The 19,155-nt window shown below is 38.4% G+C and overlaps 1 protein-coding gene across 1 annotated transcript; it reads right to left on the bottom strand.

The window, feature by feature from the left end:
* Positions 1-8,932: 8,932 nt before the first annotated feature.
* Positions 8,933-18,961, bottom strand: LOC120177375 (26S proteasome regulatory subunit 6A homolog). The gene is made up of 4 exons (XM_039183552.1): positions 18,749-18,961; positions 18,449-18,640; positions 18,261-18,294; positions 8,933-9,021 (listed from the first exon to the last, which is right to left on the bottom strand). Exons 1-4 carry the CDS (start codon positions 18,806-18,808, stop codon positions 8,933-8,935), a joined length of 375 nt encoding a protein of 124 aa, XP_039039483.1. The 5' UTR covers positions 18,809-18,961.
* Positions 18,962-19,155: the final 194 nt, after the last annotated feature.

Raw genomic sequence — 19,155 nt, 5'->3', positions numbered from 1 at the left:
GTTATCTGAGCATTTTGTGAACTATGATAGAATAATGATTTGGGTGAATACAATGCTAGTTTGAAACATATTTGTCTTTGTTTAATATCATGTCTGTTTATTTACTGATTTGTATTAATTTTTTTTTAGCGGCCCGATAAGGTGGATGCTTTACGTCGGGTTTTCCTTGCACGACGGAGTTCACGCATCATATGGCGTGGACGTTCTATTACGTCTCCGTTCACCCCAATGGTGCGAAGACTCCGCAAGAAGAAGCCCGACTCACCGGTCATCCCTCAAGAGTCCCCTCCAATCGTTCAAGAGGCCCCTATTCTCCCTCAAGATTCCCCCTCCACCGTTCAGAGGCCACTGTCATCGTTGAAGAGGTCCCTCCCACCATTCCAGAGCCCGATTCACATGGGTAAATATCGAAGTATTGAAACCCCCACCGGTTCCGGACATGATGGATGAGAGTTGGCTCTCGTATGAGTTACCGGCTAGTACCCTTCCGGTATCTGAAGTGGAGAGGAGACAACTACCAGAAACAATTGTGGATAATACCCTTTGGGCTAAGACCGCAGTTGATTTTTATCTACATGAGCGGAGCCAAGGGTGTTACACTGACATCAGCAAACTCAACGATGAAATGTTTTTGTTGCTTGATCGGTCTTGGTGGGGGTGTGCTATTAGGGGTTGAAGACAGTGCTATTTGGATGGGGAGGTAAGACTATATTTGTCTTATATATGATTTTGATTAATTTGTTTAAAAATTAATGTAATTCACTAATATATGTATTTTTTTGTAAAACAGCATATCGATGCATGGGTGTTACGTCTACTAATAATAAGGAAGCTTAGGAAAAATAAAAAAAATTCGCTATATACAATAATGCCGACGGCTTTTCACGCAGTTCACTTGAAGAATCAACGAGATGAATCATTTTTGTTGGGCAATGGACAAGCTAAACTTTATCCTACATGGTGGGAGGTCGATAAGGTTAGTGTTAATTTTTAAATTTTTTAAAGGTGTTAATAAATAAGTGCACAAAAATGAATTATTACTTATGATCGCAGGTGTTTATCCCTGTTTTGGAACGCCGTCACTGGATTCTCGTCCAACTTCAGCTCCCATCCCTGAAGATAATAGTGTATGACAGCATGATCAATTACATATCACTGTCTGATTTGAGAGATTTTCAGGATGGAGCTCTCATTTTGGCTAAATTCTTGGATGGGATTAAGTATTGGAGTCATTCTGGACACAGAAGCCAAAGAAGTTCAATGTCACAGTTGTCAGAGACGAGACCACGCCACAGCAATCGCCGGGAGCCAGAGGGGATTGTGGTCCTCTCGTATGCCTTTGCTTGGCGCGTTTGACGACGGGAAGCACAGAGTTTTTACCTCCCACCGATAGAGATAGAGCTGCAGTAGGCTTGTGGTTTCGGCATTATATGGCTAGAGCAATATATTCGAGACGCTGCCTACCTGCATCCGCATTATGAAAGTGTCCATTGTTAATTGGTAAGTCAAATGCAAGTTTTGTTAACATATATACTCCTTTTGGTTTGAAATGTTTGGTTAAGTACCTAGAATTCAATAATTTATGTTTGTAGGTTTTAGATGTGTAGGAAGTCTTGTTTGAGCAAATGTTTGGTTTCTGCAGGTTATCCTTAAGTGAGCTGCGTGAAATGGATGTACGGGGTCACAAAGTTGTTGATTCTTGATTCAATAATTGATGAAGAAAGAATTATTATTATTTTTTGATTGTTTAATTGATTGTAAAAGATGATTTGTAAATGTTGATTTGTTTAATTGATGTGTACATAATTTGTGTTGAAATATAATAGTTGATTTTGTTGTTTTCAATCTGCTTTATGTTGAAGGCAAAACAGACTATCGCAACGCGAAATGGCTATCGCAACGAGAAATCGCAATGCGAAATGAAAATCGCAACGAGAAAATCGCAATGCGATTTCATTTCGCGTTGCGATATTCTCGTTGCGATAACCATTTTCGCGTTGCGATAGTCAAATGAATTAAGTGATGACAACTGAACAGATCATAGCAATGTTCAAACTCAAGTTACTAATACATGTCTAACTGAAAATGTTAAAAGTGCACACATAAAATACACATAATGCAAGTTTTGTTAACATATATACTCCTTTTGGTTTGAAAATGTTTGGTTAAGTACCTAGAATTCAATAATTTGCTGTTTGTAGGTTTTAGATGTGTAGGAAGTCTTGTTTGAGCAAATGTTTGGTTTCTGCAGGTTAATCCTTAAGTGAGCTGCGTGAAATGGATGTACGAGGTCACAAAGTTGTTGATTCTTGATTCAATAATTGATGAAGAAATAGAATTATTATTATTTTTTGATTGTTTAATTGATTTGTAAAGATGATTTGTAAATGTTGATTTGTTTAATTGATGTGTACATAATTTGTGTTGAAATGTAATAGTTGATTTGTTGATTTTCATCTGCTTTATGTTGAAGGCAAAACAGACTATCGCAACGCGAAATGGCTATCGCAACGAGAAAATCGCATGCGAAATGAAATCGCAATGCGAAATGAAAATCGCAACGAGAAATCGCAATGCGATTTTCATTTCGCGTTGCGATATTCTCGTTGCGATAACCATTTTCGCGTTGCGATAGTCAAATGAATTAAGTGATGACAACTGAACAGATCATAGCAATGTTCAAACTCAAGTTACTAATACATGCCTAACTGAAAATGTTAAAAGTGCACACATAAACACATAATGAAAGTTTTGTTAACATATATACTCCTTTTGTTTTGAAAATGTTTGGTTAAGTACCTAGAATTCAATAATAATTGTTAAAAGTTTATGCATGTTAATCCTCGTTGCCTTTTTCATTTCGCATTGCGATTCTATCGTTGCGATTTGCAGTTCGCATTGCGATGGTCAAATGATTGCCTTTCGCAACGCGATTCTGACTTTCGCAACGAGATAATACAGAATCGCAATGCGAGTTTCAAAGTTCGCAACAGGTTTTAGTTTCGCAAGCCAAATTTTTTGTGTATGTATATATACGCAGCTGCAACAACTCATAACCTAAATCCCTAAATCGCAACTCATTCCATCTCCATCTATCACTCTCTCCGGCGATTTTCATTTCGCATTGCGATAGTACTTTTTGCCTTCAACATAATGCATATTGAAATCAACAAAATCAACCATTACATTTCAATCAATTAAACAAGCACAAATAAGAATTATGTTAACATCAATTAAACAAATCAACTTTTACAAATCACCTTTTACAAATCAATTAAACAATCAAAAAATAAGCAATAATTATTAGAGAAAATAACACTTCTACTATTGAATCAACTTTGCAGCCATACATCATTTTCACGCAGCTCACTTCTGAGATTAACCTGCATAAACCAAACATTTGCTCAAACAACACTTTCTACACATCTAACCTACAAACAACAAATTATTGAATTCTAGGTACTTAACCAAACATTTTCAAACCACAAGCCTATAAACATACCAATTGTTTATGGACATTTTTATAACGCGGATGCAGGTAGGCAGCGTCTCGTATATATCGATCTAGCCATATAATGTCGAAACCACAAGCCTACTGCAGCTCTATCTATATCGGTGGGAGGTAGATACTTTATACTTCCTGTGATCAAACGGTCCAACGCCAAGCATACGAGAGGACCACAATCCCCTCTGGGTCCTTTCGTTTGTTGTGGCGGTCTCGTCTCTGCTAACTGTAATATTGAGCTTCTTTGGCTTCTTGTTTCCAGAACGAGTCCAATAATTATCGCATCCAAGTATTTAGCCAAATAAGAGCTCCATCCCTTAATAATATCTCTTAAATCAGCCAATGATATGTAATTATCATGCTGTCATATACTATTGCCTTAAGGGATGGGATCTGAAGCTCGACGAGAAGCCAATGGTTACGTTCCAAAACAGGGATAAACACCTGCAATCATAAAAATTCATTGATTTGCGCACTTATTTATGAATACCTTTAAACTCAATCTAAAATAAACACTAACCTTATCGACCTCCCACCATGCAGGATAAAGTTTAGCTTGTCCATTGCCCAACGCAAATGATTCATCTCGTTGATTCTTCAAGTGAACTGCGTTAAAAGCCGTCGGCATTATTGTATACCGTGTATTTCTTTTATTTTCCTTAAGTTTCCTAATTATTAGTAGACGTGACACCCACGCATCGATATGCTATTTTACAAAAAAAATACATATATTAGTGAATTACATTAATTTTTAAACAAATTAATCAAATGAAAATATAAGAAAAATATAAGACTTACCCCTCCATCGAAATAGCCATTGTCTTCGACCCCTAATATACGCCCCACCAAGACCGATCAAGCAACAATAGATATCATCATTGAGCTTGCATATGTCAGTGAAACACCCCTGGCTTCGCTCGTGTAGATAAAAATCAACTGCGGTCTTAGCCCAAAGGTGTTATCCAGAATTGTGTCCGGTAGTTGTTTCCTCTCCTCTTCAGATACCAGTATGGTACTGGCCGGTAACTCATACTAGAGCCAACTTGAATCCATCATGTCCGGCACGTCATAGGGTTTCTCAAGAATCCTACATATGACGCCATGTGAATCGGGCTCTTGAATGGTGGGAGGGACCTCTTCAACGATGACAGTGGCCTCTGAACGGTGGGAGGGGACTCTCGAGGAATGATAGGGGCCTCTTCAACGATAGGAGTGGACTCTTGATGATGATAGGCGAGTCGGGCTTCTTCTTGCGGTGTCTTCGCACTATTGGGGTATACGGAGACTTAATAGCACGTGCACGCCGTCTGATGCGTGAACTCTGTCGTGCAAGAAAAACCCGACGTAAAGCATCCACCTTATCGGTCCGCTAAATAAAAATACAAATATCAGTAAATAAACAGACATGATATTTAAACAGTGAAAACAAAGATAAATATATTTCAAACTTTCAACCACAAGACAAAACAAAGACAAATACTAACTTCACAGTGTTAAAGTAAAAAGTTTAGCAGTTTTGGCAGCAACCGAATAAATTTACCAAGCAATCTAAGTGAAATGGTTAATTTAAGTGAAATTACGAGTAAATTTATCATCAAGTTAAATATGGAAAATCTTAAACTTACCTCGTTGCGTAGAGTATGAACCTCATTCTGCAACGATACTACCATCTCACGTAGAGCGGCAACCTCACCACGTAAAGTAGACACCTCCACACGCCATGCACCATCGTTATCGCGTAGAGTACCGATCTCCTCACGCAAGGCATTGACCTCATCACGTAACTCCCTTGACTCATCCCGTGGAGGTGGAGAACAGGGAGATAGAAGTCGTGGCATCTTTGTCGGTCGCCTATCATGAGTGATGGTGGAGAAGAGACTCGATGATGTGACGGGATAGGTGATGGCTCTCGTTGTAGAGGTGTATAGTCGGGTCGATCAGGTGATGGCTCTGGGTGAGGTGATGGCTCTCGAAGTGGAGGAAGTGGAGGCTGCTCATCATTCGTGCCATCAAAAAAACGCTGACTAGCTTGCCACCAATCAGTGGCAAGCTCAGCCTCCGTGTGTGTCAGTCTCATTAATGGAGTGTTGGCCTCCTAATAATATAAAAACTAAAACAAAGTTAAACGTCTACTATTAATAACTTGTTTATATATGATAGTATTTGTGTTAACTTACATTATTTTGTCGCATATGGTATTAAGTCTTCCCAATCCAACATACGTTTCCTCTTCCAGGAAATAGCCCTAGGAATATCATCTGAGGATTTTAATGCATATGTCCGCATGCTGGGGAAAGCCTCGAATATCCAAATCTACAAACAATATATAACAAACATTAGTAATTGTTAAATAATTAATTATAATTTTGAAACATTATATAGAAATTCTTACCTTAAAGGCCCAAACAAAGCCTGACAAAGTGTATTTCGACCCATCGCCCCGCAAACTTTTGCGGTCATCAAAGGCAGACGACAACTTAGTCCAGGTAGCTTTCCATATATACGAACCCCACGGAAACAGATTCCATGCATTTAGGTCTTCTACCAATAATATTAGCTCCTGAGGAATAGGTTGTCTGGCCTCTCTGCCTAGAAAGCCGGCATACAAAAGTAGTAGAAGGCATACTCGGACAACATCGACGTCATTCATCCGAGTAAAACCATCTTTCTTATTAAACAATTTCTTCATGTCGTCGACGTGTAAGTTCGGCTTCTCTATTGACTCATCAGGAAAAACCCTGGATAACCATGATGGGCGGGTGATATGACGAGTGTACCGGCCTACATCATCGTGTCCGAATCGTAGACCAGTGATTAAGCAGAACTCCTTCCGCCCAAAAAGTATACGCCGGTGGAAAATGAAACCATATCTCTTCCTCACCACGTTGTATACTGTCAGGTAGATCGCTAGTCATGGTCTGAAGCCACAAATGGGTCAAACTAGCATCTCCACCCGGATGCTGTACTCTCAGCCATGGCCCGAAGCAGTTTTAAACAATTTTCTTTGTGCAGGTGAAAGCTTCGAAGCAATTGTAGTGGCTAGGCTAACTTTATTCCTTAATGTCAATGAAGCCGAAAAAAATTTCTACAAAAAAACAATAAACATACCAAGTTAGATATACCAAAAATTAAACTGTCAAGATATACCAAAAACAAAACAATAAACATAAATAGTAGTTTATTCTTGAAACTAAAATTTGCAACACTGTTTTGTCTTTTGGTTGAAATGAAAATCGCAACGAGATAATGAAATTGCAACGCGGAAATGACTATCGCAATGAGAATCGCAACGCGAAATGACTATCGCGACGAGAGAATCGCAACGCGAAATGAAAATCACAACGCGAAATGAAAATCGCAACGCGAAATGAAAATCGCAATGCGATTTTGGTTTCGCGTTGCGATTTTTATTTCGCGTTGCGATAGTTATTTCCGCTTTGCGATTTTCATTCTCGAAACTATTCTTCTTCTGCATTACTTCAACCAAAAGACAAAACAAAGACAAATACTAACTTCACAGGCTAAACAGTTTAGCAGTATTGACAGCAATCGAATGAATTTAATAAATCTAAGTGAAATGGTTAATCTATTATTGAAATTACCAGTAAACTTATCATCAATCTCAATATGAAAAACCTAAAATAATGCAAAAATTTCAAAATAAAAATAAAAAAAACTAACCCTCGGAGGTTGATTTTCCATTTCTGAATGATTGTGAGGGATTTTTGACTGTGAATGGTTGTGAGGATTTCGCCGGCGATGGGGACGGAAATCTTCGGAGATGGGGACGGATTTCGCCGTAGAGAGTGAAAGATGGAGATGACTGAGTGTTGTGTGCTTGGGTTTGAGGTTATGAGTTGCGTGCGATTACTGTGGACGGTTCATTTTCCGATTTATTAAGAAAAAATACGTGTTTGGAATTTGAAAAAAAAAATACGCGTTAATACGAATGGCGCTAAGTAAATCGCGTTGCGAAAGTCAGTATCGCGTTGCGAAAGTAAGTATCTCGTTGCGATTTTTTATTATCGCATTGCGATAGTCAGTATCGCATTGCGATTTTCCCAATTCGCGTTGCGATTTACTTATTCGCATTGCGAATTTCCCAATTCGCGTTGCGATTTACTTATTCGCATTGCGAATTGGGAAAATCGCAACGATACTGTAGACCATCGCAACGCGATTTTCAACTATCGCATTGCGAAAATGCAACGCGTATTTGCGATAATGGAGATCGCGTTTGCGAATTAGCGATCACATTGCGATTTTGTTGGTCATTTTGGCAAATCCGGAAAAAGTTGGTTAAAATCGTATATTATATGGGATTTTTGGTCACTGAGGTTATTTTCTCATAAATTTATTAAAAGAACAACCATTTTAATTTAGTTCACTTTATTTATACATGTATTCGAGCTCCTAATTTCACTTAAAATTTTTAGTATTTCATCCTAGACTTTGGATAAAATAGATGGCATTTTTATGAGACAAAAGTTAAATTTTAAATCGTGTTTAGAAATTATATCATTTGTTGTAATTTTAAAAATAAGAGTTTTAAATGTAATGTAATATCTTGTCGAAACTCTTAATTAATTATTCAAAATTTATTTATAAGAATTGAAAAAAATAATCTTAAAATAACCTAATGACAATGAATAAGTTGAAATGAAAGTACGTAACTGTATAAAACAAAAAATCAAATAAACTCCTGAACCTAATCAATCGACATTTCGCTCACCCAATTGGGCTTGCTTTCCCTTCCCTTGTAGCAAGGGAAAGGCACCTTTCTTACTTCTAATGGTGAAAATGCTCTCCTCATCATGCGTAGTAATTTAAGCTTGCCTTCTTCTTAGCTTGAACCTGAATGATACCTTCATTGAAATCTTCATGGTTTACCTGTAGTCAGACCGAAACCCGATTTTCGAAATTGCTCCTATGACTCAAACGTTCACAAGCAAAACTGGCGATATAAATAAACTCAAAAATAGACGCAGGAGTAAAAAGTGCACCTCCGTTGCATCACGTCAAAGTGCTAGCATGCCTGCCTCCGCACAAACAGCTTTCAGTTGTGCTCCATTGAAATCATCAGTTGAACGAGCAAGTTCTTCAAAGTTGACATCCAGATGGACGTTCATCTTCCTTGAGTGGATCTACAAAATCAATTGAAGAATTCAAGAATATTATGGGGAAAGTATGATTGCCCGTCCAGCTCAGTTGGTAAGAGCGTAAGGTTTTTAATCTTGTGACCGTGAGATCGAGTCCTACGGTGGGCAATTTATAATTCTGACTGCCGGAGGTCTCCCACCGAAGATGCTCTTAACTTGACATTGGGGACAGCCTACTATCCTACCTCCCCCTACCCCATTACATAAGGGAATAGGGTCAGCTAATTTAAGAATATTATGGGGAAAATAGAAGCCATAGAGTTATGAATTACCTATCAAAACGCTTTGTACCAATTGCATCAATTTCATCTATAAAAATGATGCAAGGAGATTTTTCTTTTGCGAGCTGAAAGGTATTGAAGATACTAATTTTTTACCCATATTGATTTATTATTATTATTTTTATTATAATTATTATTATTATTATCATTATTATTATTATTATTATTAAATATATATTATACATATATAAATAATAATAAAAAAATATACAAGCCCAATCGACCGACCCAATTACAAATGGCCCATCACAAACCCTAACAGATTAGGGTTTCCCTCTTCCCAGCCGCCTCAGCTTGCTACCGTTGGATCTGGCAAGATCCAACGGTCCAGATGGGTTCCAGCAGGAAACCCTAGGGTTATGATACCCTAGGGCCACGACGCCGGCCGCCTCTCTGACCCGTCCATCCACTGCTGCCACGCTTCAACAGAAACCTCCAGAGGAAGCAAGGAACGCCGTCCACGTTCCAACCCTGGGGTGAGTCACCACCTACGGTCCGGTGACTCACTGAATTTTACCCTTCGGACCGGTCCGAAACGAACACCGGTGATGGCTATAAAGCCATCATCCAACCTGCAAAGAAAAAAAAAAGGGAGGAAGAACCGGGAAACCACAACAGAGACGGAGAGAGACAGAAAACAGAGAGAAACAAACCACAACCAACAGTAAACCCAAAACAGAAACAAAAAGAAAGGAAAGAAGCTTACCGAGGAAGTCACCGGATCTTTCAAACGTCATCAAAACCTTCGGAAACCGAAGGTATTTCTTTATATTCGCTCCGATCAAGAGCTATTTAGAAAAAAAAAAACGTTGGAACCGTCCTTAGGACGGTCCGATCTACCTAAAGATGTAAAAATAACATTTTCCGGCCACCGGATACGGTGGCTGGCGGTGAGGGTCACGGCGGCAGACGGTTGCCGTCCGGTGACCGGCTTCCCTCCGATGAGGGAAGCTAGAGAGAAGCCAGAGAGAAATTTTGTTCTCTCTCTGTTAGAGAGAGAACAAAAAGGAAGAAATGAGAAGCTGGCCCGTAGGGCCAGCCGGTTTAGGGTATTAATACCCTCTCCCAAACGACGTCGTTTTGGGGAGGGTATTTCTGTAATTTCATAAAGGGTAAACCCCGTCCGAAGCCATTCCAACTTGTAATTTTTATATTTTAGTCACTAAATCGAGTTTATAATCCTTTTAATTTGAACTTTAAATTTTAGTTTTATTTATTTTAGTCCTTTATATTAAAATAATATATTTAGGATAAATAACAGATTTAATCCCTTAATTTTAATAAATAATATTTTAATCCCTAGTTTATATTTTTAATTTATTTCAATATGATATTTCGAATTTTAGATAAGTTTATTTTAGTCACTAAATTAATAAAATAAGAAAATAGCATGTTTAATCCCTATAATTTTGATTAATTATGAATTAGGTTTTTAATTTTAATTTTACTATAATTTAGTCAATAACTTTAAATATTTTTATTGCTTTTAAATATATAGTTCTAATTGTATTTTTATTTTACTTGTTTATATATTTAAATATTGTTATTATGTAGTCATAAATATATACAATAAATAAATATTTATTTTAAATAAATTATTTTAATATTTATTTTTCAATATCGAAGAAAATGACAGTCTTAATACAACTGGATGTCTTATTCTGGTATTTTAAAATTAAAAATTATTTAATTTAAATTAATATTTATCAATATCAAAGAAAAGAGCTGTCTTAAGGCACCTAGAAGTCCTTTTCCGATATTTTTAATTATTTTTTATATAATTTTGAAATAATAGGATTATAAATTAAATATATTTTGAATTTTTAAAATTTTTAATAATAGAGACAATTTATAATTAAAAAGTACTAATTTTGGGCGTTGTAGGGTGTAATCCTTCCCTAAACGTAACCGACCACGAATCCCTTTTTATTATTAAAAGAACGAATTTTTGGTTATAAATGCAGATCAGTTCATTTTTTAATTGATGTTTTCTTAAAACTCTTTTAAAAAATAATTTTTAGGTATTCGAACTACCTGACCCAAAAGACCGATGGCGACTCCCAAATTATTTTCAAAACCATTTATTCACATCAATTTTCCCGCCAAATAAATATTTCGTGCCCGGACGAAAACCGGTTACGACAGGTATCACGGACAAGTTTTGCTCCATCTCCAATGAACATCTTGTTGGTAATGCTCAATCCCACATAGTGTTGGAAACACTATTGGGAATGGTATTTAAGGCTTGACATTCCACTTCCTTGTTGAGTGATAGAGAACAAGGGGCTCTCGCGCACCGCCGCCGCCGCCGTCCGTCCGTCTCGTCTCGGCTCGGCACGCACGGCACGGCTCGGCTCGGCTCGGCTCGTGGTCGTGGTCGTGGTCGAGGTCGAGGTCGTGGTCGTGGTCGTGGTCGTGGTAATACGTGTCTTCGACACGTCCGCGCGGATACTATCTTTTTAGAGAAAATTCTTGAGGAATTTCTCTTTGAAAGAAACAAATGGAAAATGTGAAAGATATCAACTGATATTTATAGGCTGCTGAGGACTGTTTGAATTTCAAATAATAACAGCTGAATTATTTTTTTATCAGAAATTAAACAGTTTATTCCTAAATTAAATCAGAAACGTTAAGATGTACCTGGACTGATTTACAGCTTTGTACAGAGGAGACAAGCTGTTAATATCAGGAGTTACAGGAGTTATTTGATTTAATTCCGGGGTTACATGATATAATTTCGGGAGTTATAACAGCTGAATAATGATACAATGAACCTGGACTATTTCTGAGTCAGGTTCATCTAGTCGTTTCAGCTGTTACAAATAGAGGTTTAATCCTGAAATTTTATGGACGACTTTAACCCTATTTCTAGCCTAAATAGAGAGCTATATTCAGCTTCTCAACTCACTCCAAAATTCACAATTCACTTACCAAAGTGTTTTCTAAAGTTCTCTCTGTGAGTTCTCTCTGAGTGCTTTCCGATCAGAAGTGCAATACCACAGCAGTCCACTCCGGTTTCGGGTGTACGGAATTCGGAGCGACCGTGTTAACCTCGGGGACGGTCCGCCTACTGCAGCGATTACACACATCGAGGCGAATTCGTTTCTAAGGCAGTGGTTCTTACCACGACACGGTTTACGAATCTGTTCTTCTTAATTACTGTTTATATTTTCAGTCAGTGCTAACGGTGTTTTGCAGTTCATATATCCAACAATTTAGAAACGAATTCCCATAAACTGCAATCATGTCGACACCTTTGAGCAAACTCATTCCCGATCTTTCCAAGCTCGATGCACTTGATGGAAAGAACTATAGAAGGTGGTCCCAAAGAATTCTTATATTCTTCGAGCAACTTGATCTTGATTACGTGTTGCTCAAGCCACCACCTACCATGCCGCCAACCAGCTGTTGGTAATGATGCTGATGCGGTCCTCAATGATGATGCCTTAGCAACTGCCGCCGCCGCTCTCGCTACTTACGAGAAATTCGAGAAGGATAACAAGACGGTACGAGGACATCTGCTCAGCCACATGTCAAATAAACTATTTGATATGTTCCTTAGAGAAAAGAGTGCCAAGGCAATATGGGACACTCTCGACAAGAAGTATGGTGCGGATGATGCGGGGATCAAGAAGTACGTTGTCGGCGAATGGCTCAAATTCCAGATGACAGACGATAAGCCAATAATGGATCAATCCATGACTATGAGAACTTAGTCGCTGACATCATCGCTGAAGGGATGCAAATGTGTGAGGTGCTGCAAGCCAATGTACTCATTGAGAAACTGCCCAAGTCCTGGTCCGATTACCGTAACTCTCTAAGCATAAGAAGAGAGACATTTCGCTTGAAGAACTTGTGGGCCATATGAAGATTGAAGAAGCCAACCGTTTAAAAGATAAGCTTACTAATTCTATGAGTAATTTATCTTTTAGAGCTAACTTGGTTGAGTCCAAATTTAAGAAGATCATGAAACGTGGGAATCAAGACAAAAAGACGAAACCACAGAAGGCTACCAACTTCAAGAAGTCAGGAAAGGCCAAACCGGAAGGAAAGACGTTCAAGTGTTATGTCTGCGGTTTACCTGGCCACAAGGCTTACCAATGCCAACACCGCTCAGACCGCCAGAAATGACAACAAGCCACAGATGCACGTTGTAGAAAGATGATGAGATCATTGCTGCGGTGGTCTCAAAAGTTAATCTGGTGGAGAACAGTTCAGAAGGGTAGTTGACACTGGCGCTTCGAAGCTTTCTGCGCAAGGAAGGAGTTTTTCACTGAGTTCGAGGATGGAAACACTGGTGAACGTGTACATGGGGAACTCTAGCAGCTCTGAAGTGCTAGGCAAAGGCAAGGTTTTACTCAAACTGACTTCTGGTAAACTCTGGCTTTAAATAATGTTCTGTTTGTACCTGCCTTGCGTAGAAATTTGATAAGTGGTGGGCTTCTGAATAAGGCAGGCATTAAGTTTTTTTGAGGCAGATAAACTTGTACTTTCCCGAAATGGTGATTATGTGGGGAAAGGGTTTTTAAGCAATGATTTATTTGTCATAGAAACTCAATTTAATGAAAATAAAGCTACCACTTCTGCTTATATTGTTGAATCCATTGATATGTGGCATGCTAGATTAGGACACGTGAATATTCATGCTTTAAAGAAATTAATGAATATGAATGTTCTGCCTAAACTAGACACAACTAGCTTTAACAAATGTGAGATTTGTGTAGAAGCTAGCATACTAAACCTCACTTTAAGACTGTTTCTAATAGAAAGACTGAACTGTTAGAACTCATTCATACTGATCTAGCAGATTTTAGAAACACTGAAAGTAAAGGAGGAAAACACTACTACATAACTTTTGTAGATGATTATTCAAGATATACAAAAGTTTATCTCCTAAGAACTAAAGATGAGCTGAAAACTTCTTTCTTATTTATAAGGCAGAAGTTGAAAATCAGTTAGATAGGAGAATCAAACGAGTTAGATCTGATAGAGGTGGTGAATATGGATCTAATTTCTTAAAAGATATTTGTGAAAAGAATGGCATAATTCATGAAACATCAGCCCCCTATTTTCCTCAACAGAATGGTATAGCCGAAAGGAAAAATAGAACTTTAAAAGAGATGATGAATTCTTTACTAATAAGTTCTGGGTTATCTGATAACATGTGGGGGGGAGGCCATTCTATCGGCAACTCATATCTTGAACCGGTTCCTCATAAGAAATTAGATTCTACCCCATATGAATTGTGGAAAGGATACGCTCCTAATTACAATACCTGAAAGTGTGGGGGTGTCTGGCTAAAGTGGGCTTGCCAGACTTTAAGAAGTTCACCATCGGACCTAAAACCGTTGATGCAGTGTTTATAGGGTATGCTACGAATAGTGCTGCATACAGATTCATGCTTTTACAAGATTATTCTATTTGTGAATCAAGAGATGCTGTTTCTTTGAAAATACTTTTCCTTTAAAGGAACCGAGAATAAATATTGAAACACAAATAGAATATATTCCATCAACTTCTTCTAGAAACCTGCTAGGTCTTCTGAACAAAATGATTTTGAGCCTAGAAGAAGTAAAAGCAAAGAGTTGAAACCTCTTTTGGACCAGATTTTATTACTTCCTTTATTTCTGAGATAAATGATTTAGACTTCATTTCAGATCCTATAGCTCAAATTTTTCTATTAGATGAGGATCCTAAAACTTTTGAAGAAGCTATAAGATCTATCGATGCTAGTTTTTGGAAAAGCGCTGTTAATGATGAACTAGAATCGATAATGTCTAATCATACTTGGGAATTAGTTGACTTGCCTAAGGGATTCAAACCAATCTCCAACAAATGGGTCTTCCGGAAGAAACTAAGGCCAGATGGTTCGATTCAGCGATACAAGGCAAGGTTAGTCGTCAAAGGGTTCACTCAAAGGTTTGGTTTAGACTACTTTGATACATACTCTCCCGTTACAAAAATCTCAACGATTCGTGCATTATTTGCACTAGCCTCTATTCATAAGTTGCAGGTACATCAAATGGATGTTAAGACTGCTTTCTTGAATGGGGATCTAGATGAGGAGATTTACATGGAGCAGCCACTAGGTTTTGAGGCACCTGGTATGGAAGGCAAAGTTTGTAGACTCAAAAAGTCACTCTATGGACTTAAGCAGGCTCCTAAACAGTGGTATGAGAAATTTCATAAAACTATTCTTAGTTTTGGTTTTGTTTGAATGGTTCGGATGCTTGTGTGTATTCGAAGATGTTTGAAACTGAATGTGTTATCATAAGTCTTTATGTTGACGACATGTTGATTTTCAGTTCTAACATTGAGTCCATTAACAAAGTTAAAAATTTCTTGTCCACTAAGTTTGAGATGACAGATTTGGGAGAAGTATGTAATCTTAGGAGTCAAAATTACCAAAACTGAGAAGGGATTTTCTTTATGTCAAGCACATTATATAGAGAAAGTGCTAAAGAAATTTGACAGTTTTGATGTCGTCCCTGTTCGAACTCCTTATGACCCTAGCATACATCTAGTTAAGAATAAAGGAAGTAGTGTTTCCCAAACTGAATATGCTAAATTAATCGGAAGTTTAATGTTCTTAATGAACTATACTCGGCCTGATATTGCTTATGCTGTGAGTAGACTAAGTAGATATACTCATAATCCGAGTGGTGAGCACTGGATTGCGCTTAAACGCTTACTGAAGTATCTTAAGGGTACTGTGAATTGGAAACTTGAGTTTGTTTGGCTTTCCTGCGGTATTGGAAGGATATTGTGATGCCAACTGGGTTTCTGATAATGATGAGGTAAGCTCTACGAGCGGGTATGTTTTACTTTGGGTGGAGCAGCGATCTCGTGGAAATCATCAAAGCAGACTTGTATTGCTCGTTCTACCATGGAGTCAGAGTTTATAGCTCTTGACCTAGCTGGGTAAGAAGCCGAGTGGCTCAGAAGCTTGTTAGCAGATATTCCGTTGTGGGAAGACCGACTCCTCCAGTTTCATTGTTGTGTGATTCACAAGCTGCGATATGTGTGGCTAAGAACCAAGCTTACAATGGTAAGAAAAGACACATTCGCATAAGACATGAATCAGTTAGACACTTGATAAAGAATGGAGTGCTCTCTTTAGAGTATGTGAAGTCGGAAAGGAACCTAGCAGATCCACTTACCAAAGGGTTAAGTCGGAAGCTGGTCCTAGATTCGTCGAGGGGGATGGGTCTAAAGCCCATTGGTTGAGGAATTCATGGTGGATACCCAACTTAGTTATCTAAGTTCCATGTGGTCAAACGAAACCATGGAAAGACTCATAGTGCACATTCCTACTGCCTATCCCTATGATGAATAATGTGCATGCCCAGGATGAGCTTAATTGCTCTTAATAAATTCATAGCCCAGGCTTTGGGTGGTCTTAGTGAGAAGACTTGATGAATTTACCGATTTTGGCTGAATATCTATTCTTAATAAGTTCATAACCCAAAGTGAGTGGGTAGGAAATGATGAACTTACCGACAGAAAGGTTGAGTTTGTTAAACTCTTAATAAATTCAAATCCAAGTATTTGGATGGTTCTAGTGAGAAGGACTTATTGAATTTACCGATAAATGAGGTTGAATATTTATTTAATGACTTCTTAGCCCAGAGTTTGGGTGGTTCATTTATAATGAACTTGAAAAAAGTCACCATACCCTTTGTGAGGTTGAGCTATAAAAGCTCTTAATTATTTCATATTCCTTTTTAAAGGGTGGTTTATGTTGAGATAAACTTGATGAAATAACCTATGTAAGTGAAAGGGTTAGCCGCCTTCTATGAAAAATTTGGGCTATTTTTCTAGCACACTTACTAGAATCCTGAGGTAAGATGGCCAAATATACTTTTGTATATATATATCTTACACATCGAGGACTCAGGTGGATGAAGGGGTTAGTTGTGTGTTATGAGTTTACCCTGATCTTAGAAAGTTCCAGACTAGTTTCACTTATCTAAGAGAAGGATTGCTCATCATCACTATGTACTAGTTCCAGATATGTTCACTAGTGCTTAAGCAACTAATCTCGCTATTACTCTTCTGGAAAGCTTGTTTTCGAGTTTCAGAAGATTTCTTTCGCATTAGTGGGGGAATGTTGGTAATGCTCAATCCCACATAGTGTTGGAAACACTATTGGGAATGTATTTAAGCTTGACATTCCACTTCCTTGTTGAGTGATAGAGAACAAGGGGGGCTCTCGCGCACCGCCGCCGCCGTCCGTCCGTCTCGTCTCGGCTCGGCACGGCACGGCACGGCTCGGCTCGGCTCGGCTCGTGGTCGTGGTCGTGGTCGTGGTCGAGGTCGAGGTCGAGGTCGAGGTCGTGGTCGTGTGGTCGTGGTCGTGGTAATACGTGTCTTCGACACGTCCGCGCGGATACTATCTTTTTAGAGAAAATTCTTGAGGAATTTCTCTTTGAAAGAAACAAATGGAAAATGTGAAAGATATCAACTGATATTTATAGGCTGCTGAGGACTGTTTGAATTTCAAATAATAACAGCTGAATTATTTTTATCAGAAATTAAACATTTATTCCTAATTAAATCAGAAACGTTAAGATGTACCTGGACTGATTTACAGCTTTGTACAGAGGAGACAAGCTGTTAATATCAGGAGTTACAGGAGTTATTTGATTTAATTCCAGGGGTTACATGATATAATTTCGGGAGTTATAACAGCTGAATAATGATACAATGAACCTGGACTATTTCTGAGTCAGGTTCATCTAGTCGTTTCAGCTGTTACAAATAAGAGGTTTAATCCTGAAATTTTATGGACGACTTTAACCCTATTTCTAGCCTATAAATAGAGAGCTATATTCAGCTTCTCAACTCACTCCAAAACATTCACAATTCACTTACCAAAGTGTTTTCTAAAGTTCTCTCTGTGAGTTCTCTCTGAGTGCTTTCCGATCAGAAGTGCAATACCACCAGCAGTCCACTCCGGTTTCGGGTGTACGGAATTCGGAGCGACCGTGTTAACCTCGGGGGACGGTCCGCCTACTGCAGCGATTACACACATCGAGGCGAATTCGTTTCTAAGGCAGTGGTTCTTACCACGACACGGTTTACGAATCTGTTCTTCTTAATTACTGTTTATATTTTCAGTCAGTGCTAACGGTGTAGTTTTGCAGTTCATATATCCAACACATCTACGTGAATTACAATATTTTAATTACTCACTATCATCTTCCTTTCATGTTATAATAACCAAGAACGAGGATGGGATACAGAGCTGAATTGGAAATTAAACAGGATCTAAACATCTAGAGAAGAAAGTTTGGAAAAGAATACGACAGGTATCACGGACAAGTTTTGCTCCATCTCCAATGAACATCTACGTGAATTACAATATTTTAATTACTCACTATCATCTTCCTTTCATGTTATAATAACCAAGAACGAGGATGGGATACAGAGCTGAATTGGAAATTAAACAGGATCTAAACATCTAGAGAAGAAAGTTTGGAAAAGAAAAAAGGACTTCGTACCTGAACCAGTTGTGGGCCTGCTAGCTTAAGAAATGTGGCATTTGTTTGTGCCGCACAAGCACGAGCCATCAAAGTTTTTCCAGTGCCAGGAGGTCCGTATAAGAGCACACCCTTAGGTGGACGAACGCCTAGCTTTCGAAACCGTTCTTTATGAGTCATGGGCAATACAATGGCCTCAACTAGTTCTTGGATCTGTTCCATGAAAATTGAAAACCCATCACAGGGGAAATACGGAAAAGGGCATCGTTCGCTTAAGCAGTCATTAAATGAGACCCAAAAGGCAGTGGAATAAAAACCTACCTGCTTTTCCAAGCCACTAACGTCATTATAGTCCTCGGTTGGTTTCTCATCAACCTCCATAGCCTTTATTCGAGAGTCGTATTCAGACGGGAGTGTATCCAAAAACAAGTAGCTATCTTTATTGACCCCAACCAAATCACCGGGTTTCAACGTATCAGGGTCAACGAGTCCAACCACAGGTAGAAAGATGGTATGTAGTCGTTACAAAACAAATCAAGATCAAAACCAAGTGCTCTCACCAATTCTCAGAAAATGTTGAAATGTTGGTGTCAACACACATTTTTCGTCCTACTAGGATTCAAACTCCTAAAAATAGGATAGAATTTTAGGATTCAAACTCCTAAAAATAGGATAACATTTTGCTAGGATTCAAACTCCTAAAAATAGGATAGAGTTCTACTAAGATT

Source organism: Hibiscus syriacus, unplaced genomic scaffold, assembly GCF_006381635.1.
Source record: "Hibiscus syriacus cultivar Baekdansim isolate YM2019G1 unplaced genomic scaffold, ASM638163v2 tig00112285_pilon, whole genome shotgun sequence".
Taxonomy (NCBI): Eukaryota; Viridiplantae; Streptophyta; class Magnoliopsida; order Malvales; family Malvaceae; genus Hibiscus; species Hibiscus syriacus.
Note: the sequence above shows the minus strand (reverse complement) of the source record. Positions and strands in the feature narration are given on the sequence as shown.